General features: G+C 53.9%; 1 protein-coding gene across 1 annotated transcript; it reads left to right on the top strand.

Moving 5' to 3' along the window:
- Nucleotides 1-15281: 15281 nt before the first annotated feature.
- LOC131269317 (mucin-2-like) lies at nucleotides 15282-25837 on the top strand. The gene is made up of 6 exons (XM_058271669.1): nucleotides 15282-15378; nucleotides 16565-16950; nucleotides 17042-17189; nucleotides 17268-17965; nucleotides 18020-25602; nucleotides 25738-25837. The coding sequence occupies exons 1-6, from the start codon at nucleotides 15282-15284 to the stop codon at nucleotides 25835-25837; spliced, it is 9012 nt and encodes a 3003-aa protein (XP_058127652.1).
- Nucleotides 25838-26290: the final 453 nt, after the last annotated feature.

Raw genomic sequence — 26290 nt, 5'->3', positions numbered from 1 at the left:
ATCGCAATCGATCGAACCCCAGAATGTGTTACGAGGTGTATATTTACTGTGATGTACTTCCCCCCCGAAGGACTACGCGGTACTCACGCACCCGTGGCACGTTTGCAATAAAGTTTGTTCAGCTCCTAAACGTGCTGCCTTGCCATCGGAAGGCATTCGGGGTGGGTTTATTTTTGTTGTTTTGTTTTTTTTTCTCGCGGCCTCACTGAGTGTCATCTTTTTGGAAGTGGTGAAGTACCCAGAAGTATGGGCAAAGCGTAACGCCGGATCCCGAAAACCGACCGAATCGGAGCGGAAGCATCGCGAATAGCTCTCGGTATTCCAAAATCAAGCAAATCAACCCGACAAAATGTAGCACAAACGGTCGAGAAACTAAAAACCCTGGACTGCATGCGAGTGAGCAGCGGAAGCAAAAACGCAAAAAAAAAATGCAAAAAACGGCACGTGCACGCGCGGTTCTCTGCCCGGTAGAGTGTGTGGTGTGAAGTGGTCCACTTTCACGCGCAAAAATATCAGACCTCATGATCTCGTTTCTTGAGGAACGGAAACGGTTGTTGTTCGCTGCGTTGTGAAATGCGTTCCATGTGCGGGGTTCTTGGAGGGAAAAGGTCAATATATTTGGTTGTTAATTTTGTTTTCTTTTTTTTCTTTCTTTTCTCCCTCCGCCTAACCATGCGTGGAAACGCGTGCCGTATTTTCCCCCACCCACCCCCCTCCCTCGTCCCCTCTCACATACACATCAATCACATTCGATCGGCGAATGAGCAGGATAATCCGCAGCTCGGAGCTCCCAAGCGGTTTTTTTTTGGGAGAAGGCGGCAGCAGTACCTGGCCAACAGGTAGTGAAACCTAGGCCCCCTCCAACCCCTCCACCCCGAAACGACGTGAGCTACCAACATCACCACCACCACCACCAGCCCTCCAATCAACCGCGCCGCGAGAAAGGACGAGATCGAGCCGGGTGGCGCGCGGTGTCGCGTGAAGGCCCTCCAGGAGGTACCAGCAAAGGTACCCGAGAAGGTAACGAGGTGTTGTACGCACACCTCCCCTACCATCGAGAGGCTGCGAGCGAGCGGCGAAGCGTCAGCGATCAATTTCGACGGGAAGGTCTGAGGAGTCGCAACCGGGACCCCCCCCCCTCGCTCAGGACGCCCCAGTAGGAGAAGAGGAAGAGGGAAGCGGTACCTGAAAGAAAGCGGCAGCTGGGATAGAAAAAAGAAAACAACGACATAAAGAAGGAGGAACGCCAAAACAACCGGATCGCCAAAGGTAGGTGCACTTCTCCCGGACTTCTTCATTGATGATGGCCACATTCTGGTTAACCTGGAGTGTGTGTGTATATGTGTATGTCTTGGGGGTCGGAGCCGAGATTATAGATCATAGACCGTTGAACTTGCGGGAACGGTCTCCACCGAACCCCGAACAAACAGAAAAAAAAACAATTCGAAAAGGTACATAAGAAGATGCTCACCCAGCACACACATGCATACACACACACAAACATTAAATTAGAAGTGGGTACGAAATGGGGCCGGCCGTCTGGGGGCCTCTCATGTCGCGGTCACTCATGGCGATGGCTCCGACTCCTCTCCTGAGGGACGCAAATATGCTAATTACCATCGCCTTTACGGAATGCCACATCGCTTTTACTTCGCTCCGTCCTTTCCGAGCCCTGCGAGCGAATAGGGAAGGAAAAACCGATTGCGTCGCCCGGTGGCTGCCCCCTTCTCCCTCTCTCTTTGAACCACATTTTCTTTCCAACCCTGTTTTTTCGCCGGCAACTGCTGCTTTATCGTTCGTCGCTTGGGGGGAAAAAAGCTGTTCCGAGCCTAATGGTGAACTGCTTTAGACTCCACATCGTGCACACAAGCACACACACATTGGAGAGGCCGATACTGGGCCAATTCTGGCGACAAACAGAAGAAGATCCTTCCCTCGCCGTACGATGTCGCCCGGAAAAGTCCGCGGATCGATTCCGATTGCGATCGCGATCCGGGTTCGGGTTCGCCCTTTGTTTCTCCTGGCTTTTACCCTGCCTTTTTGGTCCCCCCATTCTCCCCCGTCCCTCCCCGTTTGCGCTATAAATATACATAGAAGAACGATTTTATATATATATATATAGATACATATATACGTACACATGCGAGTGCACATACCACAAAACATGTACAGCATCGGGCTCCCCTTTCACCACCCTTGCCCCGTTTATTTTTTTTTTTTTTTTTTGGTGCGGACTCTCTTTATCTCCGCTTTTTGTTTCCGTGCCTTTTTTTCCTTTTTTTTTTGTTGTTGCCCCGTTTCTTCGCATTTTCCCTTTTTCCTTTCCCGCGAAAGGAAGAAGTCATCATCATCTCTCGCAGCGAGGCCGAAAAGGAAACGGAGAGCGCCGAACGACGAACCGAAAAGCGAAAGAGGAGAAATGAAGGAAAAAGGAAAAAAGGCACACACACACACACACACGCTCTTTTACACAAATCCCAGCGTTTCGTTCGTTCTTTCGTTTCGGAGATTTCATGTTGGGGGTCGAACGAATTCTCCCCGGGTCCAGCGCGCGACTCCCAGTTGTTTTTCTTTCTTTCTTTTCTTTCTTCCTATTTCTGGTCCCCAAATGGGAAGGAATAGGGGGGGAGGGAACGGTAGGGCGTGTGGGCAAAAGGCGGAAACTTGCTAATCAAATGTGTGAAGTGGTTTTAACGGATCATTCACCTGGATTTTTTCCTGTTTTCTTGTGCTCATGGTTGGGAAAGGGGTGAGGCGAGGGGGGATGAAGATGGGAAATTTCGGCAGTGTGTGCGTGTTCCTGTTTTTTTTTTTTTTGTTTTTTTGAATTTTGTATTTTCGCCGTCGCTTGCGACTTTCTATCCCTCTTACTCTCCCTCTCTCTCTTAGGCAGGAAAATGGGAAAGATGGCGAATGGAGGGGAGAGGGGAGGGTCAGTTGCGACGCTGGAAGCCAGTGGCGGGCATCTGCAGGCGCGTACACTCGCCCCCCCCCCCCCCCCCCCCCCTGCGCCTTTTTTTTCGGGGGGCCTCGGAACGAAAGATTTCATCGCTACCGCTGGCTACGAACCGGTTCCGGCGTTTTTCAGCACACATTTTCCCACCCGCCCCAAAAGTGGGGCTCGCTCCGGGGGTCATTGAAATACGGTGCCCCCTCCCCCCCCCTCTCCCTTCAACCCCCTGTAGATCTGTGCGCAGCGAGGCGCGAGTCTTCTACGATCTTTGACCAATTTGGTCCGGTTTTGTGCCTCGCTTTTCCGTCGAGCTGCTTTACAGTTTCGGGGGAGAGGGGGAGGGGGGCGGGAAAGGGTTCCGGGCGCTGCTCCCTTGTTCCCTTTTTTATTTATTTACTTCTTGTTTTGTTTTTACTTTTCCCGAGACCTGCTCCTTGTGTGGAGCTCCCGCGAAAATAGAATAAACATTTTCCATTTCGGAACGCTCGACTTACGCCTAACGGGTCGTGTTTGTGTGTGTGTGTGTGTGCCCAGCGACAATGAACTCGAGCACTGGTGCGTTTGTGGTCCGGACCAACCTCCGGGCAGGTTGGTCCTTCTAGGGGAATGGTAAGCCCGTGAGAAGGTTTGGCAAGGTTGAGCCCCGGAAAAGTATGAAGCGCAAAAGCCATAAACCAAAGGTCAGCAGCGAAATCTGCACCGGTCGCCACCCCACACACCCTCGGCGGAGCGTTCTGAGTGGAGATTAGGATGACGAACAATGATACACACCTCTCCCCACAGCCGACAAGCACCATCACTCATCGAAGAAGTTTTTTAGACAAACTATTTCCAACACGAACGGATGAACCTTGAACATTTCGGGCTCACTGAAGCAATTTTTCCCACCGCCTCCGTCATTGTATGCTGCTAGGGAAAACCGCGGTACGACGGTGCTGGCTTTGTCGCCGACGATCATCGCCAAGCAGAAAAGGAACACGACTCAAGGTGCCTTGACCGTGCGCTGCTTCTCATTTATATATAGCGATATTTACAAACAAAGCTGAACGAATGCGGGGCGAGACTTCTTCACCACAGGGTTCGGTTTCTCGTCGCTTCACTCGGACCGTGACGTTTATTTTTTCTGATTTTTTTTTTTTTTTTGACGCCTCCAAACGAACCGGAAGCCCCACGATCCGATGCAACTGCCGGAAGAGATCATGGAATCGAAAACGCGACACCGAAATTCGCTCCGAACCTCAATCGAACGGCGATTTAATGGAGCCGTTTTTCCGTTTGGTTTTGGTGAATTTTCCCCCAGAGGAGGGGGAAGACCAAGAAGGGAACGAAAGGAAACGCGACACCGTTTTTTTTCCGAAAACAACCACACCACAAAACGTGACAACCACCGAGAGGTTCTACATGTTTGCTTTTGGAGGAATGAAGCGGACAACGGCACTCGCAATAAAAATGGAAAATTAGCATCCCAACATGAAAACGGTGGTGGTTTTGGTGGTGGTGGTGGCCAGCGGGATCCGGATCTCCCGTTCCGGGCGCATTCCAGCAAGGGGCTGCCTTGTTCTCCGTCCCTGTTGTGGCTGTTATTTTTTTGTGGTCCATTGCAGAGAGCTCGTGAGAGACCGAACGGAGGGGGAGAAAGAGGAGGGGCTGGGGATGCGGATGATAACCGGAAATTGAAAACCGATCCGTTAGCAACCGTTAGGCGCCATGCCCGGTCCCGAATCGATCGAATTAAATCGATCAGCCCTTGATCACCCTTGAGGTGCTGAGGCGCAATTCTGTAGCAAATCACAGGGGGGGAGAATAGGAAGAGGGGAAGCCTGGGAAGGTGTCCAATCAGATGGTCTTAATCGGTTGACATGGAGTTGCCCAGCGTTGGATTCCCATCATTAGCTCAGATGGGCGCAAACAGGTGTCGTTGCTGATGAGTGATTCTTGGAACAGAGATACGAGGTACATACAGGCTTGAAGAGAGAGAGGGGGGAGGGGGGGCTTTAACCGAGAAGCTAAAATCCACCTGTTCCAGCTGTCCAACCCGTCGCGTGTGGCGATACGATAATGAACCCCAGTATCTTGATCTCACTAGAGACCCCTATAAAAAGGGCAGGTACCAGAAGATCCCAAGGCCTCAGCGAAGCCCTCAGAAACCTCTGCTGTATCGAGGATGCGCTCGGCCAAGCAACACTGCAATCACCGTTAGGTTGCCCACCTTCCCTTTTTCTTCTCTCTCTCTCTCTGCTTCGCGCAACGCTTCACTTTCTATGATATAATCTCGATGTCGAAGAATGTCGGCGTTAGGGAGCAATAGCCGCAGCGTGTTCTTCCCCCTCAGGAACCTTCAGGTGAAAGGCACCAACCGATGCGTAGGCTGCACGGCTATTTTATCGGTCCTGCCGCCCCGCGATTGGTCGTTTGGATTCCATCGCCGGAAGCTGGGAACGGGACATTAGGTTTCTAGGTCAAGCGTAGAACCGACACCCGGTACCATACTGCGACATCCGAGTCACGGTGTGAGTCTGTGGGGACAAAATATACTGGATCTGCGTCATTCCCGAACGGTGTCGTCCGTTGATGAGTACGAAGTAGACAAAAAGACACCAGAAAAAAAACACCGGCAGGCACTCAACCTCAGCTCCCGAACCCGAGGCACAACACCTAAGTCGACAAATTCCTGCGTGCGTGGTGTGTGAGCCGACGGCGCGACCAGCGAAGCAATTTATTTATTAAAAATCATCCCCGCATGGACGGGGACACACACACACACATCGTCTCCTAGAGAAACGGAAACGAACGCAAAACGGCAAGGTCCACGTCGGAAAAGTGATCTTCTCACACCCCTTCTGGACCAGGTCGTCGCCAGCCCGGAGACCTCGGATGTGGTTTCAAAGAGGTCGGCTAAGAGGTGCTGAATTGTGCTGCCGCTCAACCCTTCCCTGCCGGCGTGGTTCGGCTTCATAGGGGAAGATTAGATGATCACATCTCTCCCGGCTCATGATGTGATATCTAACGATCAAGCACACCCACCCCCAACTGGATGTTCGGAGATGGAAAGCGCAACGTGGATGAGAGACCGGGACAGGCGAGGGAGCCGTATAGTATGTTAAGGTCGTTGCAATTTCGCGCCACGTTCGTTAAGTCGTTTGTCGTGGCCAAAGGGAGGTTCTCCTTCGGATACGGTCGAAAGGGTGGCGTCGTCAAGATAAGGCTAATTAGCAGGTTTAACCAAGCGCTAATGATATCGCATGAGCCGTAGACTCCATTGAAATGGTTTAAGAAACCGTTACCGATGTTAAGGGAAGCGGTGCATAGGTTTGACGATACGCTTTAAACGGTGTAAGATCAGGTATTTTCTATGCTGCTAACAAGCAGTTGTTCAACAAGTGTAACGTAGGTTGATATGAGATAACCATCGCTGCTGCATCAGGTCTGTCCATGCTTGTAAACAAAATCTACAAGTTTCAGTTCACCAAACCAGAATACAGCAGTAGATCGTCATCGCCTACAAACCGGCGTCGGACATGGAAACGATACGAAGATTTTATCAAACAGGTTACGCGTGTTTTGGTTGACACCTCCACCGGTGACCGGGTGACGAACCTACGCAGACACTTTGCGTGCCGCTCGTGACACATCCCAACGACCTGTCCGTACGGGGAATGAAAATGTAGAACAACGTCATAAAGGAACCATTCACCTACGGCAACGTGAAGATGTGTCACCTGCCCCCTCGACTGACGACTGAGAAGAAAGTAAACTCCCCTCACTTCCTCCTGCATGTTCTTTTACAGTCAATACTTCGATTGGAACCAGTGCTCTACCTGTAGAACGATTTGTGTGTGTGTGTGTATCATATATGTTTGTTTTGCCATCTAGCTTAACAACGTTCAGGTCGTTAGCTGTGCCTAAGGCTCGCTCGTAGCTCGGCCCATTCGCGAGATGAAAGTTTTCTAATGAGAAGCGTGCAGGGAAAAGGAGTCTGAAAACGAATATCGGAACGACGATAATGTCAGGTCCCCCCGCGCTCAGCCTTCCTACGCTGCCATTGGCCCTGGTTCACTTCGAGAGGTTTCCGAATGTCAGTCAGGTTATTAGTCAACGATGGAGCCCGCCTAGCGTATGGGCTAGATGGCGATGGGAACCGCGGTACGTGTGTGTGTCCCAGCATTGTGGTCAACGTCCAACTCCCAGCTTCAGTGCGACGGCGGAAGAACAAGAAGAGAAGGTCTCGTACGGAATTTCACCTTCTCGCCGGTGCCGTACCGGACTGGACGGCACTCTCCGGAGCTCCGGAGCTCGGCCTACTTCAACGCCGACATTCGCCGCGGGTACCGTTATACCGGCGACGCGCGCTGCCATATGCGGCGCTGGTATCCTGTGCTCTCCGCTCCGATCCAATCGATCGAGCGAACCAATCCTACGCTGGGTCTTCTGGCTGGCTATCTGACATTATCTGCTTTGGGCATTCTCGGTAGGCCAAACCAATTCCCTCCAATAGCGCAGAGGTCCCAACAGAGGTTCAGCGCTCAGTTGCACTCGGCCACTTACTAGAGGGCCGTCCGGTGTCGGGGAACCACCTCCGCTGATCCTACCCGCGTAGCGTAGCGCGCGTCACATTCCACACGTTTTTCTCCTCCTGCGGACACACCGAACCTCCCCGCATCACCTGCCATCAGGCCCCGCTGCCCAGGGCTCGGGGAGAAAAGCACGGCTAAAAGGGGGGGGTACAGTGAAAATTAGGTTATGTGCCAGATCGCCACGGAGCGGACCTCCGCGCGCACCGCTGTGTGTGCGCATATATGTAGGCCTCTGGAAGAATACTGGTGGACGTGTACTGGGCAGCCTCAACAAAGGGAAAAACCACACGCGGGACAGGGACCGGGCCGGAGCAAAAGAACTGTGAAAAATATTCATGTTGATCTTCTCCCTCCTCGCCCTCCCTCCCCCCTCAATCCCACTCTCTTTTTGGCTCTTTCACGCTCGCTAGGCGTAAGTAGCTTTCTGTGTTGTATTATTGCCTTACTTCTGCGTTCGTTCTTCGGCCACCATCCCGTACCATTTTCTAGCGCGGCCCGGCCATACGTTATCCACTCATCCTCATCTGCTGCTGCTGCTGCTGAAGAAAAAGGCTTGCAAGAGCAAACAGCGTCGGATAGGCTTTATATATGTCGGCCGTGTGTGCTATTCGCGTTTGGCTTTGACGTACGGTTTTCTGTTCTGTCGCAGTTGGATACACACGGGGGACGACAGATATCGATGCGCGCTCCGTAGGCTTCGGTCAATTTTGCCATTAATGGCAGTTCGTCCCGCCTCCACCACCTCTCCGCCTGTACCTCCTTGCTCGATTGGCAAGGTAAGGAAAGTAAATAGTGTGCCGGAGCTGGACGGGAAGTCACGATCAGGCGGAATGGGGACCAGCCTCCGGGAACCCGTCGGCAGTAGCGGAGCCATCGCCATAAACGGGCACAGCAAGGCACCAGCGCCACCCGCGTGGGAAAGCGGGCCAAGGAAGCGCACACCGGAAGGTGGTGTTGGTGGTGAGCCAGCACACGGCACAAAGGCCGTCATCTGCCCTAAGTGGTCTGCTGGCCGCCGACGCCGCGCGAGGAGAAAGCCAGCCAGGTGACCTCCTTCCCGGGACCGGGCAGACCTCGGTCAAACGCACAAGCGCGCGCCCCCTGGGGGTCATTCCCAGCTCCCAGGAAACCCGGAGAGCGATGGCAAGCGATGACGTGCGAACAGCAGGTCAGTGGGAAACTAAGCTGAGCTGAGGGCGATGGCAGCTAATATGGCAGCGGCGACCTCAACATTTCCCTACTCAACTCCCGGGTCTAACTGTTGGAGTAATTTCATTTAAATGTATCCTCTCGTACCAATCGAAGACGTACCGCAACAAAGAACAGCAAAACCAACCTGAACCCTTTTACCGACCCATCGCCATCTTGGTGGTGTTTGGCGAAATCACCACCACTCGCCGGCGAGCGGTCCGAAAACGATTTGGCATGATTTTTCTCATGCCTCTCTCGCCCCGCCATCGGCGTTCGCCATTGGGCGAAGTCTCTGGAGTGGTCGTGGAATGCCGAAAGAATCGAACAACGACCATCAGGAAGAGTGGCTTTCGAGCTCCTCGTTACTGGACTTTCGCATTCCGCACGCTTTTGCGCGCGACAAACGCTACTTACAGCTCCAGCGGGCCTTTTCGGTACGGGGGAGTCGACCGTGGGACCCCTGGTAAGCAGAAACCTCCGAGAAGTTGCTACCCCCCTTCCCGGTAACACAATTCTATACATCCGCTTCGCGAGTATATGTTGGCCGGAGCAACCTGTGCAGACCTCGAACATACACACACGGCAACTTCTTAGCCTTTTTGATCAACTTCGGCTGCTTTTCCCTAGGTTTACGCGGTGTCATTTATGAGCGCCCTATAGGTTACGTGGGTCATCATCATCATTAGAATCCCATCTCGGCGTCATTTCGGTTTCGGAGAACCTTAGCTTCATCGATTCTCGGGTGCCATTAACCTTTTCGCATTAATCTTTTTGCGATGGAGGTACTATTCCGCAACTACGCCGGCAGAACTTGTGAACCTCCCAACAGCCAACTAGAACTGCCGCCAGCGTGGGTCTCTAGCATCTATCCATCAACCCGCAGAAGGGAACCGATCGGGAATATATTCCCTGGGAAAGGATTCGTTTGGTCCCCACGTTCAAATTAATTTTGGCCATCGGGAAGTGTGTGTATAATTATTATACACGTACAGCAACGTGAAGTTTTCACTGCGACCAAGCTAATCTTACTGCAATCAGTCACAAGGCGTTAGCTATTGAATAACACAGAATTTGTCATACACTAGCAAGAGGAGTACTGAGGACTTACGAGCGAAGGTCATTGAATGACATAAAATGGACAATACGCCTGTTCAAGAAGTACTGAGACTTAGGTAACAGACTTCAACAGGACTCACAAGCGTGGTTCAGTGAACAACACAGAATTTGTTAATACACTTGTTATGGAAGTACTGGAACTTAGGCAACAGTCAACAACAATGTTTTACAAGCTCAGGGAATTAAATAGCATAAAATTGGTACTGAGTACCGAGACTTAAGTGACACACTACATCAGGACTTACAAGACGCAAGTTATTGAATAACGCAAAATTGGCTAATACGCTTGTTGGGAGAGTAGTGAGGTTTTGGTAACAGACTACAGCAGGACTGATAAGCTTAGGCTATTAAATAACACCGACTTTGTTATACGCTTCTATAGATCAGAAGAACAAGTATGTCGATCAAATGGGCTAGGAAGGAGAAATATTACAAAACAACCGCACAAGAATTGACAGGACCTTTACTTCGCCTTACGTTTTATTACCCTGGAGTCACCAGAAGCGATGGGCCACTTTATCACTCCTATCTTGATCGACGCTTGCGTTCTCGAGTCGGGTTTTGCACTATCGGTTGTTTTGTTTTTCCCGTTCGGTAAAGATTCGTCCCGTTGTCCTACTTTCCCGCGCAGGAAGGAGCGAAATCCCTCCGCGGTGGACACGAGGGGGGGGGGGGGGGGAGGGGGGGTTTACGAGAGCCGGAACCCTGCTGACGCTTGCCTGATCGTTATCGTTCATTTGCACGACGCGGCAGGCCGTGGACGTGGAATTGGCAAGCAGAAAGTAGGCAAAATGCCTACCCTTATCTTGAAGTCCGGATTAATTGGAGTGCTTTCATCGGGGGAGGGGGGGGGACCGATGTGTTCTCCGGACCGAAGCGAGCCGTAATCCGGTAAGGCCTGGGAGAGGCGACGGGACGCAATTTTCGGGATGGCATTTTAAATTAAACGGAATCCCACTATGGAGGGGAGGCCGCTAGCGCTGGAGTGCGGGTGGGTGGAGGTGGTGGTCGACCTAATTTTAATAGCCGAATCTCATTTGGCGACCGGTCTCAATTTTGCGGAACGGAGCGGAATTCGTACGGTCCGCTTCCGGCAGGGTCCGCTCTAACGTCCGGCAGCTGTATAGGCTGCGGGGCAACGAATCGATATCTTGCGCTCGTTGATCGGAATGAGGTTGTTGGTCGCCTTGGCGGTGTAAATATCGGACACCGCATACATGCAGCAGCAGCATCACTTTCGTTTCGCTGACACAACTCGGAAGCGGGCGCACAGATACGTGTGCACATCCGCCCACGGCCTACGCGACCCCCAGCTATATAGAGGACGGTAAATATATGGATGGAGTCGGTGGTTTGGGAAATCGGGAAGAGTTGTAGGTAGGGGAGATAGACAACAACATCCACCACGCCGCCTCTTCAAACCCGAGCTGCGTCTGCCTCTTCAAACTCCCGGTATTAGTTCCATAAGCATCGGTTTGCACTATCGGGGTGCAAAAACCGGAGAAAAGAACAAGAGAGGCATAGAGCGACACGCACCGACTCGCGGTGTGCATACGTACAACGCATGCACGGACGCGCCAGTTTTATTGGTCTCCGCATCGCATCATATATTCATAGCGTAGCATATATCGAAGCCACGAAGAAAAGGCGAAGAGACCTAACCTCCCGGGGCAGAGCTGAAAGAACGGAAGCAATAAAGGTGATTAGATGATTACCGGATTACACGACCGTCTGCCCCCACCTCAGCCATTCCCCTTTTCCCCATCAGACCCCCCCAGTGGGTATCATCGTGGAGCAGTACCGCTTCCTCCCGAGATGGGCTAATTTTCGGCTGAATCTTTGGACCTGGAGACCACGGTCCGTCTGTGCGCGCTGCTGCTGCTCGCGTTAGGCAGCGGGGCAGCGATACGATTATCACCTATATGTTTGCTCCACCTTCCACCCCTCCTCCCGGGTGGTACGTGCCCCGGAGCCGCGAATAATGCTGCATCTATTTTGCCTCGAAAAATTAACGACGACGAAAATAGCCCTCGCCCGTCGACAGGCTTCCAGTAAATCGCACGCGTCTACCTCTTAATTGGCCGCCTGCTGCTCTCAGGATCTAGCGCGTAGGTGGCTTGGGCCTTTGGCGTTACAATGGGCACTGGACGTGCAACGATAGATTTGCTGCTGATAAGTTCAGCTCGATTCAGGCTCCACGTCCAGGCTTGCACGAGAACGCCAGGCTTGCCACGTCCAGGGGGCCACTCGAACTCTAGGCTCTTGAACCACCGCCGCAAGCACTATGCGGCACTATCCGGGCAGTTGCTAGCACCGGTAACCTTGAGCCTTGCGTCATTCTCGGTGTAGGGTTCTTGTGATATGCAAACCTCGCACAAACCCGATTCTGATGATGCATGATGAGGCACGGACGTTTCGCGACCTTCTTTCCCATCCGCGCCACGTCTAATCTCCATTTGTTGGTGCGTTGTTACCCGCGAATATCCCGGTTTGTGTGCAATCATAGGCCGGGCGCGTTTATATTTAGCCCGACCACCGAAGAAGTACTTCTACAATCGGATGATGGTGGATTTTGTTCCCGTTTTGTTTGGTTAGGTTTTCTTTTCCTCCCCCCTCTTTTCCTCTTGCGTTGGAGCCTCGCAAAGATTAGCCGGAAGATCTTCAGAAATGGCGGCCTTGGCCCTAAGCTCTCTCTCCATCACCTTCTGGCTGCGTGGAACTATAATTGTTTCCTACGCACGGCACCTCGTGTAATAAGTCTTCTGTTAAAGTGCGCGAACGATGACCTTTATTGAAAATTTATTCCAAGTATCAGTAAGTTCTCAAATTCTGCCGATTCCGTAATGATCCTTGTTGGTTCCCACCGTTGGCGTTGGGTACCCAAGCGATGATTGATTCTCGTTACCGTCACGCCAGACGGCCAGATGAGGCTAAGCTAGACGCAACCAGATCCGGTAATAACCACACACTCATACACACACACACACACACACCCGCCATGCCGAAAGCCGTACCTTTTTTTCTCTCTCCATGTTTCATCCATCCGGCGCCAATTTGTAGAAACCAATTAGCAGACGAGATTAAATACACCACAAACAGCACCGATCCTCATCATCCGTTTTCCTAGCTTCATTCAAATTACACCGAAAACGATGAATGGAGGAAGAAGAACGAACGGCGAGTTATTGAGCAGAAGAAAGAAAAAACACCTCCCTCTGACTGTTTCGTCCAACCAAATGAATGTTGGGAACAACAACAGTAATCAAAAACAACAAAAAAAAACATCACACCTAGACGTGTTCACATAGTAAACATTCCTCCAAAAACCTCAAAAGTGGCCGAACGAGGATCTGGATGACGGAATACCCCGACGTACGATCAATGATCGTTATTTAGCTTCGTCCGATGGAAGCGGAAGGGTTTCGCAGTTGGGCTTCACATTTTTATATCTGCCGCACAAGCGCACGGTGACGCAAACCCAACTCCAGGAAGATTCGCGTCGTTGCCTTGTCTCCCATGTTTTTTTTGGCGAACACTCGATGGCTGGCGATGTTGTTACGCTTCGGATTTAATTACCTTTGTGGTGGTGCCCAGTTCCCCAGTTCTTTCGACTTTTTGGGGATGGACCGACGCCTCTCCAGGTCGAGCGGTGCCTTTTGCCTTTGGCCTGAGCTCTCCAGCAACTTTTGGGTAAGGCGATGGAGTAATCGCGATAATTGTCAAACCTGTATCCAATGCCCTGCAGCACGCCTTCCGGTCACCGGGGGTCACGGCTCCTGCCTTCTCCTACACAAGCGTCTTGTCCCACCGATGTTAGGGCAGTTAGGGACGCCAACTGGAAAGCTATAGCTGAAATGATCGATCGAATCGGTCCACTTGAACACCGAGCTCTGCGCCATTTGCGAGCTCATCGCTGGTTTCCCGTTCGAAGTAGGCCACCGGAGGCTGCTTAAGTGCTTGGAAGCACACAAGCCAAACACACACACACACACACACCCGCCGTCGTGCTCCGAAATCTCCGTCCCGCCTCGGGGGTCGGATCAGTACATACCGACGAGATCAGTGGCCGGCAAACGGGCCGCACCAAAGTGCCGTTAATGCAGAGCATTTAGTTACCGGTGCAGGCCGGACACAGCCCCGTGTCGGTGTTGTGTGCGTATGTGTGTGTGCACAAAGGAGGAAAAGGGGAGTGAGAGAGAAATAAAGGGAAGTTTTCCTGTGCACGCATCGCAGCTGGCCCGAGGCGAAGGATTGGGCGGAGGCAAACCCGTTGGAATGGGGCAGAAATGTCAACAACTCGAGTGTGGAAGTTAGAAAACATGAGGATCTGAGGCAGGGACTAGAAGGGGGGAGGGTGGTGAATGGACGCAACGGTACCTGAAGATAGTGTGACCCTTCGGTCGTCATAAATCTGCTTATCCTGCGGTGCAAGTCCACTAGTGCACGCAGAAACACACGAGCCTCAGGAGTACAGGAACTAGTCCCGAGTTAGTACCACTGCACCTAACGGCTTCTCCTCCTCCTTGCAATAATGCAGTATCGTTTACGATGGGTATAAATATCTCTCCACTAGCGATTCTGCTTGCCCGGAGCCACATTTGCCCACATTTGCCAGAAGACAGTGTTCGCTGTAAACGACGCTATCAACTGGTATGAGCGCGATACTTGATCTTGCGGAGGTTCTTCTTCACCGCAACGGCTTAATTCCACCGGAAGCCGATGCCGAGGCCTAGCCTTCGAGCGCAATGACTCTTGGCGGACCAGTGCCGAACAGCGTCGAAGATGACTCGTTTGGTATCTGCATGGTGTGCAAGAAGGTGGCCGGGTGGTAACCGAAGAATAAAAAAAATAATGGAGAAGACTGGTAATAGGAGGGCGATAATTACTACACTCGCGGGCTGTTCCATCCATCGGCAATGACACCACGCAGGGTAGCACGAACAAATCAACGCCCGAACGCACCAATTGCCACGGTACATCCTCACCCATTACCCCGGTCGCCCTCCCCCTCCTGTTGGCGAGAGCTCAAGCGTGACGTAAAAAGGAATGCTGGAATCTAGACGCACCGGAACGAGGTACAGCTTGCGGGATTTTCACACCAAACTGCCCAGGATGAGTTAGCGGCGTGTCCGTCGCACTCGGGCGCTATATCTCAAACCAGTTTGTACCGTACGCTTTCAGCGAGGCTGTTCGATCGTGTGACATAAATAACGAGCGGCTCCAGTGATCGCCTATGGGACACAGGCATCCCACAGGCCGTTTCGCGACTATAAATAAACATACCACGTCCAGTCTTCCAGTGTATTTTGTTTCTCCCATTACTTTAGTCTCCCCCCGTCACCTCACCTCAAGTGATCTAACCCACCAAACTTCTTTCCTTTCCATCTTTCTTCCAGAACGCAGCAACGCGACCGAACGACAGCAGAGAGTAGTCACCAGCGTTCAGTATGATTATCAGGAGTCCGAGCCATTTCCGGCTCGACCGACTTACGATGGCATTTTTACTTGTAGCGTTAGCTTTAGTACTACCTGCGATCAATGGCGGTAAGTCTGGTCTTCCTTTTTTCAATTACCCTAAACACATCATGATATATGTAAGAATAAGTGTTGGAGGAAAGAGGTTACAACAGTCGCACGACACGGTGCTCACTCTCGTTCGCCATTCTTTAACCACATTCCCGCGGTGAAAGCCACATAAAGCCTGGTGGTCTCGTGCACCAAGGTCAAGTTTATTGTCGAAGGTGTCCGATACCCTTCAGGCAAATTGTTATCAGTAGGTTTTGACTTCTTCCGTCGTCAACTGGTGGTTAAATGTAAGACTACCGTTGGCTAGTAGATGTGCGGCATGTACTACATAATTTGCCAATTTGAGATGCGCCCATGAGATACTGCTTCGCGTGGAACCTCGGTGCACTTCACGAAGATCAGCCTCGCGCGACTTCCGGGCCGAACTGGGTCTGGGTGTCTTTAGCTCTCAGGGCCTTGCTTTGTTGTTTTGTTTATGGTGGCCGTTTCGCTGCAAACTGTCATCGTTTCTCGGGCGGAGTAGTGCACGGCAGCAGGAACCAGATCAGGTGAGCTTCCCTCCCCCGGGGGCCGCCGCCTGAGCCGCTCGTGCTCCGATATGAGCGGTGAGTTGATTGAAGACAATTGCCAGCATCCATTGTTGCCACGCGTGCAGCGCACTGTGCCAGCCTAACCCTGGCCAAGAAACGCACCCCGGCAGGCTGCCATCGAGCCGAGCGTTGGGTCGATTGTTTCATCGGACATCCGCTATCCGCGCCGTCAACATGAATCTGTTTACTCCACTTCAATCAGTTCGCTGGCTATACGCCATCATCGCCGGGCATCATAACCGTGCGCTACCTTCGTACGTTCTGGTGGTTTGAGGTTTTGTTAGCCTGTGCGTCCGTATGCTATTTCCCTCCTCCTACGCTCGATCATTATCGCTTCATGGATGCACTGTTTTCCTACTACGCTAGACAACGTTCGGCTAATACGGTAATGGCGTAGACTGATGGAAGTGTTTTTGAAGAGAAGCAGCGCCTCCGCTTTGCCATTCCCCTCCGCTTCTACGGCTCTACTCGCTAGCTTTACAGCCGACCAGAGTCGTACCAGTGTAGGATTGCTTTCAACCATTCATGGATTAGCAATGACGGTTGGTGTGGTTTGCAATTGCTTCGAGGGTTCTAAAATATGCCTCTCGGCACGTTGCTCATTCCTTTTGCAGCCCCGGTATACGAGAGTGATCAGACCGAGATGGAGACCTATGGCGAATCGACCGGGTGCTACTACAACTACAACCATTACGGCGAGGGCGACCGCATCATGACGAACGAACCGTGCCTGAACTGCACCTGTCACGACCGCATGCTGATGTGCTATCTGCGAGTCTGTCCGTTCACGAAGGCGATCGGCCAGGACTGCACCATCGAGAAGCGGGAGGACCAGTGCTGCCCGGTGATCACCTGCCCGGCGGTAGAGGTTCAGCTGCTGGATCATCAAACGACGGCCAGCCCATCGACGGCGCTCGGTGGAGCGGCAACGAGCGAAGTTGGTGCCCTCGACCAGTACGGTTGCTCGATCAGTGGACGCTTCTATCCGGAGGGAGCTCAAGTAAGTACCTTCAGGGGCATTCCAGGAGCTAGGACGATTCCTGGGTATATGTTGTAGGAATCGTGTCTGATCGTGTTTCTTTGCCGTGCAGGTGCCATCAAATCCTCAGAAACCATGCGAGCTGTGCTATTGCATTCGTAACATGACGACCTGCGTGATGCAGGAGTGCACACTGCACATCGATGGCTGCCAGCCGATCTACAACAAGGGAGTTTGCTGTCCAGTGAGATACGATTGCGGTAGGTGGACAGGGCACGGTGTTGTTTTGAACCCGCCATATATTCATTCTGCGTGATACCCTTGCATATCCCACACAGATCACGACAAGGACACTACTCCGATGTTGGACGACGAGTTCACCACGACTGTGCGCCCGACGCCCGGCTTCATCCTCACCACGACGGTGTCGCCCTCGGTGTCGACGGATTGCGTGCATAACGGAGAGACTTACGCCGATGGAGCGCTCATCATGACGGATAAGCCGTGCGAACACTGTTACTGCATGCGCGGGGACATCGTATGCGCCGTGCAGGAGTGTGGCACACCGCTAGAGAATGAGGGTAAAAACTGTGTGGCACTTCCACCGGCAGCCGGCCAGTGCTGTCCGGACAAATATATGTGCGACGGTGGTGCTGCCGCACCAACGACAGCATCGACACCGGTACCGACGACGTCGGGGCCGACAGTCGCGACAACAATCGCCGATGACGTGCAAGAGGAGCAGCAAAAGTTGGGCGATGATCACGAACCATCGGACGATCAGGAAGCATCGGCGCCAGCACCGACGACCACATCGCCAGCGGATGCAAGCAAGGCTACGACGCACAAGCCCGTGGACGATGCCTCAGAAGAGAAGGAGGATGACGACAACGATCAGCAGGAGCAGCAGCACGTTGTGCCACAGTTCGAGGACACCCAGGAGGATGACAGTGAGGAAGAAGATGTGCAGGTGCCCAACAAGATCGACGACGAACTCCCAGCAACTACTGGACAGCCGGCTAAGGACGACGCTGAGGTACCCAAGAAGACCGATGACGAACTTCCAGCGACTACTGAACAGCCGGCTAAGGACGACGTTGAACAGGACCACATTCCTGGCCACGTCGGCCCGCATGACCATGACGAAGACAAACCGGAAGTCGGAACCACCGTAAGCACCGCATCCGCTACTGTCCAACCCGAGACGGCTGATAAGCAAGAAACGGCAGAGGAAGGCACAACGGTGACACCTGCTGGTGCCACTTCGGCTGCCACCGAGCGACCGGAGACGACTGATAGGGCGGAAACGGCGAACGATAGCACCACGGTGGCTCCCTCTGTTGGGGACGCTGCGTTCACTGTGCGCGCTGAGACGACCGTCAAAACCGAACTGGCTGATGAGGGCACCACAGTGGCACCGTCTGTTGCTGTCTCGTCGTCGACGGTTCAGGCCGACACGACTGATAAAACCGAACCTTTCGAGCAGGATGAAGGTTCTTCGGAGCAGCAACACGTCGATCCGGTTGCCAGCGACGAGGACAATGAGCAAGACACCAAGCTGGACCTGGACGTAAAGATCAGCGACGACGAGGAGCCGACAACGCCGACAAACATTCATTTCGACGATCAGAGTTCGTCGTCGGAATCGTCTACACAGGGTGCGGCACCTAAAGAGCCTGAGCTCACAACGAGCCTACCGGCGCTGGTTCCGACCAGTGACGAGAAGGAAAACGAAATCGGTGCTAGCCACGACGAGGAAGAATCGGATAAGCCCAGCCCAAGCCAGGACGAGCAGGAGCAGGAAGAGAACGACGATCAGCAGGTTGCTACGACTCCAGCTCAAGCTGGCGGTGAACGGCCCGATCAATCTAGTGACGTCACAGGAGCACCAGTGCCAAGCGACGACGAGCCTGCCAGCACCGTATCGGCCGAGAAGGAAGCCGAACCAACTACCACAGCGCCTCGCGAACAGGTGACCAAGCTCGATGCAACCACGGAGAAGAAGGAACCCGCGCACAAGGCTGACGATGTGCCGCAGACGCCTGAGGACTTCGTCGAACTGCCACCGGCAGTTATTGTGACCGAGCTGCCACCGGCACCGATATCGGAGGAGAAGGTATCCACCACGGAGCAGACGCTGGCCCCGCCGAAGGATGAGATTCTGCCGAACCTGCCGCTCGAGGCTGACTCGCACGTGCTGGATGATTCGACCACCACCGAGTATGCGGCTGCTGCCGACGATCACAAGAGTGAGGATGACGAACAGCAAGCACAGCACCCGGTTAAGGTGGCGAACGATTTTGATGAACCGGTGGAAATGAATACGGTCATAACGCCCGAGAAGGACGAGCAGGCGCCGCACGAATCGGTCGAAGACGATCAAGGTACCAAGGAACAGGAGGAGGTCGAGCAAGACCATGTCGAGCAGGAAGCGCACGAAAGTGACGAGGACGATAGTGATGAAGACTCGCATTCTGGTGACGAGCATCAGCAGGATCTTTCACCGACGACAGCGAAGCCAGTGCAATCTGCAGTGCAACCGGTGGATTCCGAGAATGTGGATGAGAACGAAGCCGAAGTCGATGAAACGCCCGATAAGCTGTTCCCCGAATCCATCCCTGGCGAGGGAGACTGTCTGATCGACGGGGTCACCTACAGCAATGGGGACAACGTACCGGCCAATGGCAAGTGTCAGGTGGCATGTCGCTGCTCCAACAGCATCATCCACTGTGAGGCAGTACGCTGCGATCCTCCACCGAATGCTGACTGCACGGCAAAGACCATCCTTCCGGGTGAATGCTGCCCAAGCTACAACTGCCCTGAAGTCTCGAGCACGACAACAGCGACCACGGTCGATTCGGACGACAGTGACGATAGCAAGGACAGCGATTCCGCAGCTGAAAGCGACTCGTTTGCCACGGAAAGTGAAGCCACCGTCAGCAGCAGCTCCACCGAAAGTTCGGACACCTCGCCGGAAGCTCCATCGACCGCTTCGGCGGTAGATTCGCAGTCGTCTACCGACAGCGACAACGACGAGGAAGACGATGAGTCGGCGAAGCCATCGGAGGCCGAAAATGATGACTGGGATCTATCCAGCGATGTTTTGAAGCCGCTGCTGCAACAGCCGGGAGTGGAACACGACGAGGAAAAGAACCATACCAAGTACTTCAATGGTAACCGTCCGACCACCGCGGAGTACGATGACGTCATTGTGCTCAGTACAGCTGCACCAACGACTGTCAAACCGGTGACCACCTCAAGCACGGTTGCACAAAAGTCTACGGAGGATGCCGATAGCCATGAATCGACAACCACAGGAGCCACATTTGAAAAGCAGAATGAGGAAGAGTTGACGACTACTGCGCGCATTCCAGTCGATCGCAAACCGGCAGGCGTAATTGAGAAGGAAGTCGATGACAAGAAGCAGCAGGATACCGGACTGCCTCAAGTAACCGACAGTGTATTCGAAGACGTCGAAAGCACCACTGTGGTGGCTAAGGATACGGAGCAGAGCACCGTTAAGGAAGCTGCCAAACCGGAAGCGAGCACGGATGCTTCCGTTGACCAGCAGGAAGAGAAAGAACGCGCCACCACGCAACGTACATTCGTGGCTGAAGATGCGGAGACGGAAGCACCAGCATTCGTGCCTGAGGCACTTGCGACTACCCTCAAGCCAATAGCGGACATCGAAAAGGATGAGGAGCATGACAGAGCGACTACAGTTCGTCCATTCGAACAGCCAGCTGACGCTGCTACAGCACAAGAATCCAGCTCAGATGATCTCAGTCTTAAGGGACAGGAAGCGCAAGATGAAATTCCAAGCAGTACTATTCGTACGGAGGAAAAACTGGCAACTGTCGATGAGGACCAGGCTTCGGGTGACAGTGAACCCGAATCAACCACGGCCAAATTGAGCGACGCACCGGTCGAGACAGTCACCGAACAAGAAAAACCGGTGCCGGTTACAGTGGACGATCATACGCGGAAACAGGTTGTAACAACGGTGGCGCCTACCACGCTGGATGATTTGGAGAACGAGATTGAACAATCGAGCACGCCGGTACCTTCGGTTGCATTGGATGAGGAACAGACGCAGAAGGCACAGACCCAAGAGGAAATGAAAACAACTTTCGGAGTATCGGAAACGACCCCGAGCTCTAGTGCAATGGACGCAACTACCAGCAAGGTTCAGCAGGATGACATGGAAGCTGGCACGACAAAGGGACCAGAACAGGTCGTTCCAGCCCAGGACGAGAAGGTTGTGAGCGATGATCAGACGGAAGGGTCGGACGAAGTGGCACCAACAACTGCTGGACCATCTAAGAGCGACGACTCGACGCAGCAGGTGGATAAGAGTACTACCGTGGCACCACAGAAGGAACATGATGGTTCCATTGTGTTCCGTGGGGATGAGGATGAAGACACTCCGCCGATCGTAAAGCCAACGCTGGATGACGAGGAGCCAACCAAGGCAGCGGATGAGCAGCAAGTGCAGCTGCCTGCAAAGGTTGGTGAAGATGCTATCCCGAAGCCAACGAAGGTTGCAGATATGGCCGAAGACAAAACGCCGCCGCAAATTGCGGATGAAAAGGATGACGACAACCTGATCAGCCCGATCGGTGGTGCTGAGCAAGATGGTGGCATCCGTTTCCCGCAGGAGAAGGAGACGCCGATCTTCAAGCCAACTCTCGACGATGTCGTACAGAACACGGTACAGCCCGAAGCGGACGATCAGGTAAAGGAGCAGGAGCAGGAAGGTACCACTTCCGGACCCATTGCACCAACCAAGAGTGACGAGGAGGTTCGAACGACACCGCAGCCCGAATCGCCGGTTACCAAGGGACAACCAGAGAAGGTCGCCGACGAAAGCAATGAAATTGACGCTGACATACAGGAGAAGCCATCGGTGGAGCCGGCGAAACCGGTAACGCCGGTTAGGGGATCGGATAAACCAGAAAACACGCTGGTGTATGATGAGATTGAAGAGTCAGACCAGCAAGGAAATGTCCCCAGCTCAACAACACCGAAGGAAGTGCCAAGCGCAACTCAACAGCCGCAATTCGAAGGATCAAGCGCCTCTGTACCAGTAACGACACCGTCTGTTGACGAACAAACGGAACGAACTGAGTCGTCTGTGCACAAGCAACAAGATGTGACGCAAGGTGTTTCGGATGAGGATGCCATGGATGAAGACAAGGTTACTGAGCATTCGAAACTAGCGACGTCTTCGCCAGCTTCCGCTGTTCCTGCCGTGACCACTACCGAACAGGCAGAGTCGGACGAACAAGAGCAAAGCGAAGTGCAGACTCCATTGAAGCCGGAGGATGATATCGTTTCCAGAACGACAGTACAACCTCCAGAGAGCAGCAGTGTGCAATACGAAGAAAAGCCAAGCACATCGGTGCCATCGTCTACTGAACGTGACGAGGAACCATCAGCTTACGACGACAAGAAGGCTCAGGAAGAGGCTGGTACCACCGTATCGCCGTCGCTGGCGGAACAGGACGAGGGAAGTGCCGAAGAGCAAGACACGCAAAAACCGGCACTCCCGGTCAGCGATGACTTGGAGCAGGATACGACCACACGGCGCAGTGCTGAGGACGGTTCAGGAAGCGAACAATTTACCGAACCCGCTGTGAGCAAGCAAACCGTTGTTCCAGCAGTTGACCGACAGACTACGATTGCACCAGCGCAAGATGACCAAGACGAGGACGATGCGAAGAAACCTCTAACGGATGCTGTAAACGATGTAACCGAACGTATTGCCGACGACCAGCAAGAACAGGATATGGTTGGGCTCGAGAAGGATGAGGAACAAATTGGAACCACCAAGGTACCATTTGCCCATGCCGGCTCCGGCGATTCCGAGGAAACGACGACTGACGCCAAGAGCCAGGACAGTGCCGACAATGTTACTCCAACCACGACCGCGTTTGATGCCACGGAAGATAGTGTAAAGCCGGATCACAAAGAGCCTGAGCGTGACTCACCATCTTACGACGAAGTTGAGGATGATGTTGCACCAACGCGCGCCCCAACTGCGGCCGTTCCGGAGCAGGATGAGAAACAACGCGAGCCACAGTCGACCGAATCGAGTGACGAAAAGGTGGAGGGCACAACGACATTGCCAGGAAAGGCCGACGATGCGGAGCAGGAGCCGACATTCAGCACGGCTTCGGACGATCAAAGTAAGCAGCCGACCACGGTTGCAGCACCGGTGGAAGCAGCTGAAGCGCAAACCGAATCGGACGAAGTTGCTAAGCCCGAGGCCGACGAAAAGGAAACGTATCCCCAGGAGCAAGGCACAACGGTGGCACCGTCTTCGGCAAAACCGAGCCTAGATGCCCAAACGACAGAAGCCGCATTCGACAAACCAGAAGAGGAGGACGAGGAAGCGTCAAACAAGCCGGTAGCTCACGATGAAGAGCCTGGCGATGAAGAAGAGCCTGCTTCTGCGACGACTATCCAAACTCCAGTAAGGGTGTCGGATGATGAAACTGGTGATGAAGAGCCTGCCGCTGGCACGACTCTGCGAACTCCAGTCAAGGTATCGGATGAAGAAAGTGATGAGGAAGAGCCTTCAGCTACCACCACACAGCGCGCTCCGGAGAAGGTATCGTATGATGAAATTGGTGATGAAGAGACCTCTTCTGCCACGACTCTGCGTGCTCCGGTGAAGCAATCCGATGATGAAACTGATGAGGAGCCTGCAGATGATGAAACTGGCGATGCCGAACCTGCGCCTGTCACGACTGTGCGAACACCTGTTAAGCAATCGGACGATGAAACCGGCGAAGAAGATCCCTCTGCTGTCACGACCCTGCGAACACCGGTAAAGGTATCGGATGAGGAGACTGGCGATGATGAGCCTACTTCTGCCACGACATTGCGTACTCCGGTGAAGGTAGCGGATGATGAAACCGATGAAGAATCGCAGGAACAGATTGATAGCGAGGCCACTACTGCTTCGCCGCCGTCCGTGGTTCGCGATGACGTGACGGAGTCCAATGTGCAAGACAAACAGCCACAGGCAACAGATAGTAGCACCGCTGCACCGAAACCGACAAGTACACTGGGACCGGTAGCATCTGACTCAAGCGACGATGATGACGCCGATACCTCATCCGAACAACCGAAACCAGCGTTGGAGCAAGGATCGGGTGACAGGGAAGATACGCAGGCACCGACAACGGTGGCAAGCGCCTCGGAACCGGAGCAGGACCATTCGGGCGAGCAAGAACCGGAGGAGCCTTCGTACACTCCAGTGAAGGTGGATAAGGAGCAGGATAAGGTACCCGAAGTAACCACTGTCGCCGCATCGGTCGCGCAAGATGACAAGGGAACGTCGGACCAGTCGTCGGAGGAGGATGAACCCGAGGTTCCGCAGACGGACGATCTGAACGCGGACGATGATTCGTCGGAGGAGGACAACGAACCGGTCGCACCGATCATGGTGCCAACAAAGGCTCCATCGAGCACGTCGGCAACGACTGAAAGCGATACGGTGAAGGATGTGCCCGCTGAGCAGAGTACGACGGTGGCCCCACTCGAAGCAGTGACCCACTCCACGCGTGCTCCGGATTCGGATTCGCAAGTTACCGAGCAGCCAACAACATTGCGTCAGGAGGAACCTTCGGTCACCGAACAGGCATCGTCTTCTACCGCAGCACCAACGACCGATGCTCCGGCTGGCGACGCTGTTAGTGATGACACGGAAGTGACGGAAGCGCCACTCAGTGCGGTCACCAGCACAGCGACAGACGCACCTCAGGATGAGAAGCAGTCGACGCCGGCAGCCGACAAGGAGGAAGAGCCTGCCGTCACTAGCACCAGCACTTCGACAACAGCTGCGCCAACGACGACCGAGCAGACAACGCTGGCACCTACGCAGAAGCCCTCGCCTTCGGTAGCAACGGAGAAGCCTGCAGCACCGAGTACGGCAGCACCTGCTGCTTCGGCGGACATGTTGGACGAACGATTTGACGACGATGCCCCGGCCCAGGTCACGCAGAAACCGGTTGGACCTCCAGCCGACGATAAGGTGTCGGCCAAACCGCAGGAAACCACCCCCGACGACAGCGTGGACGAGGATGACGAGCAGCAGAAGGTACAGGAGCCGTCGCTAGCCAGTGACAGCAAACCGGACGAACAGCAGCCATCGCAGCCGGAAACGGTCGGACCCTCGTACGGTGCCCCTGGTCAGCATTACGACACCGGCTACGGCCACATGCCGCCCCACTATCCGCCCTCGTCGTACGAAGATGACTACGGCGAGGAGGAGGATCCGGCCGCCTTCGGACCCGGCACCTGCCGGTACGGCGGCAAGCTGTACGTGTCGGCCCAGCAGATCCCGCGGGACGATCCGTGCGACTTCTGCTTCTGCTTCCGCAGCGACATCATCTGCCTGCAGCAGTCGTGTCCGCCACCGATCAGCGGCTGTAACGAGGAGCCGATCTCCGGCTTCTGCTGCCCGCGGTACGAGTGTCCGGTGTCGATGGCGACCGTACTCAACGTAACCACGAGCACGACCACCACGACGACGACACTGCCGCCGCACTTCCCCGCTCACGCGTACAAGGGCCAGGTGCAGAAGCGTGGCTGTCAGATCCAGGGCAAGCCGTACAACGTCGGCGAGATGGTCGCGTCCGCCTCCGGACCCTGCATGCGTTGCACGTAAGTAGCTACCGCGGTGATATGGAGCCCACCCGGGCTGATAGCGAACAATTGGCAACTTACACACACTCTCTCTCTCTCTCTCTCTCTCTCTCACTTTTGTTCCTCTTGCTATGGTTCGATCTCCTCCTACAGATGCGGGGGTGACGGCCAGATGCAGTGCGAGCCGAAGGCGTGCAGTCCAGAGCCGATGCTACAACAGATGATTGCGGTAGCCGCGTCCCGACGACGATGAGCGGATGAAGGGCCAGTAGCACATCGACAGGACCGAAGCATCGCGAACGTCGGAACGGACCGCTGGAAGTTGACTGTTTTTTAAAAAAAGAAGAAGGGGACGTGGAGCGGAACAGCAGGAGACGGAAACCATCGGCGGGGCCTGAGCGGAAGAAGATTTTAACTGTACTGTACTACTCGGTAAGGCTCGGGGACGGCAAGGATCCGGCAATTGTCACTGGGAGCGATGTGGACCGATCGCTGCAGCAATGTCGGAGAGATTGGATAGCGGATCATCAACGCAAGCGGAGGAACAGCGCAAACGCCCTGGAAGCACCGTCCGTCCATCCATCCTTGTTCCTCCCCCCCTCTCCCTTACCACCTGTCCCCCTCCCCCCTTCCCTCGCCCCGCCCCCTTTCCCACACAATAACCCTCTCAGACCCCCTGTTCCGTGACCAATCCGTTTCCCTGATG

Source organism: Anopheles coustani, chromosome X, assembly GCF_943734705.1.
Source record: "Anopheles coustani chromosome X, idAnoCousDA_361_x.2, whole genome shotgun sequence".
NCBI lineage: Eukaryota > Metazoa > Arthropoda > Insecta > Diptera > Culicidae > Anopheles > Anopheles coustani.
Note: the sequence above shows the minus strand (reverse complement) of the source record. Positions and strands in the feature narration are given on the sequence as shown.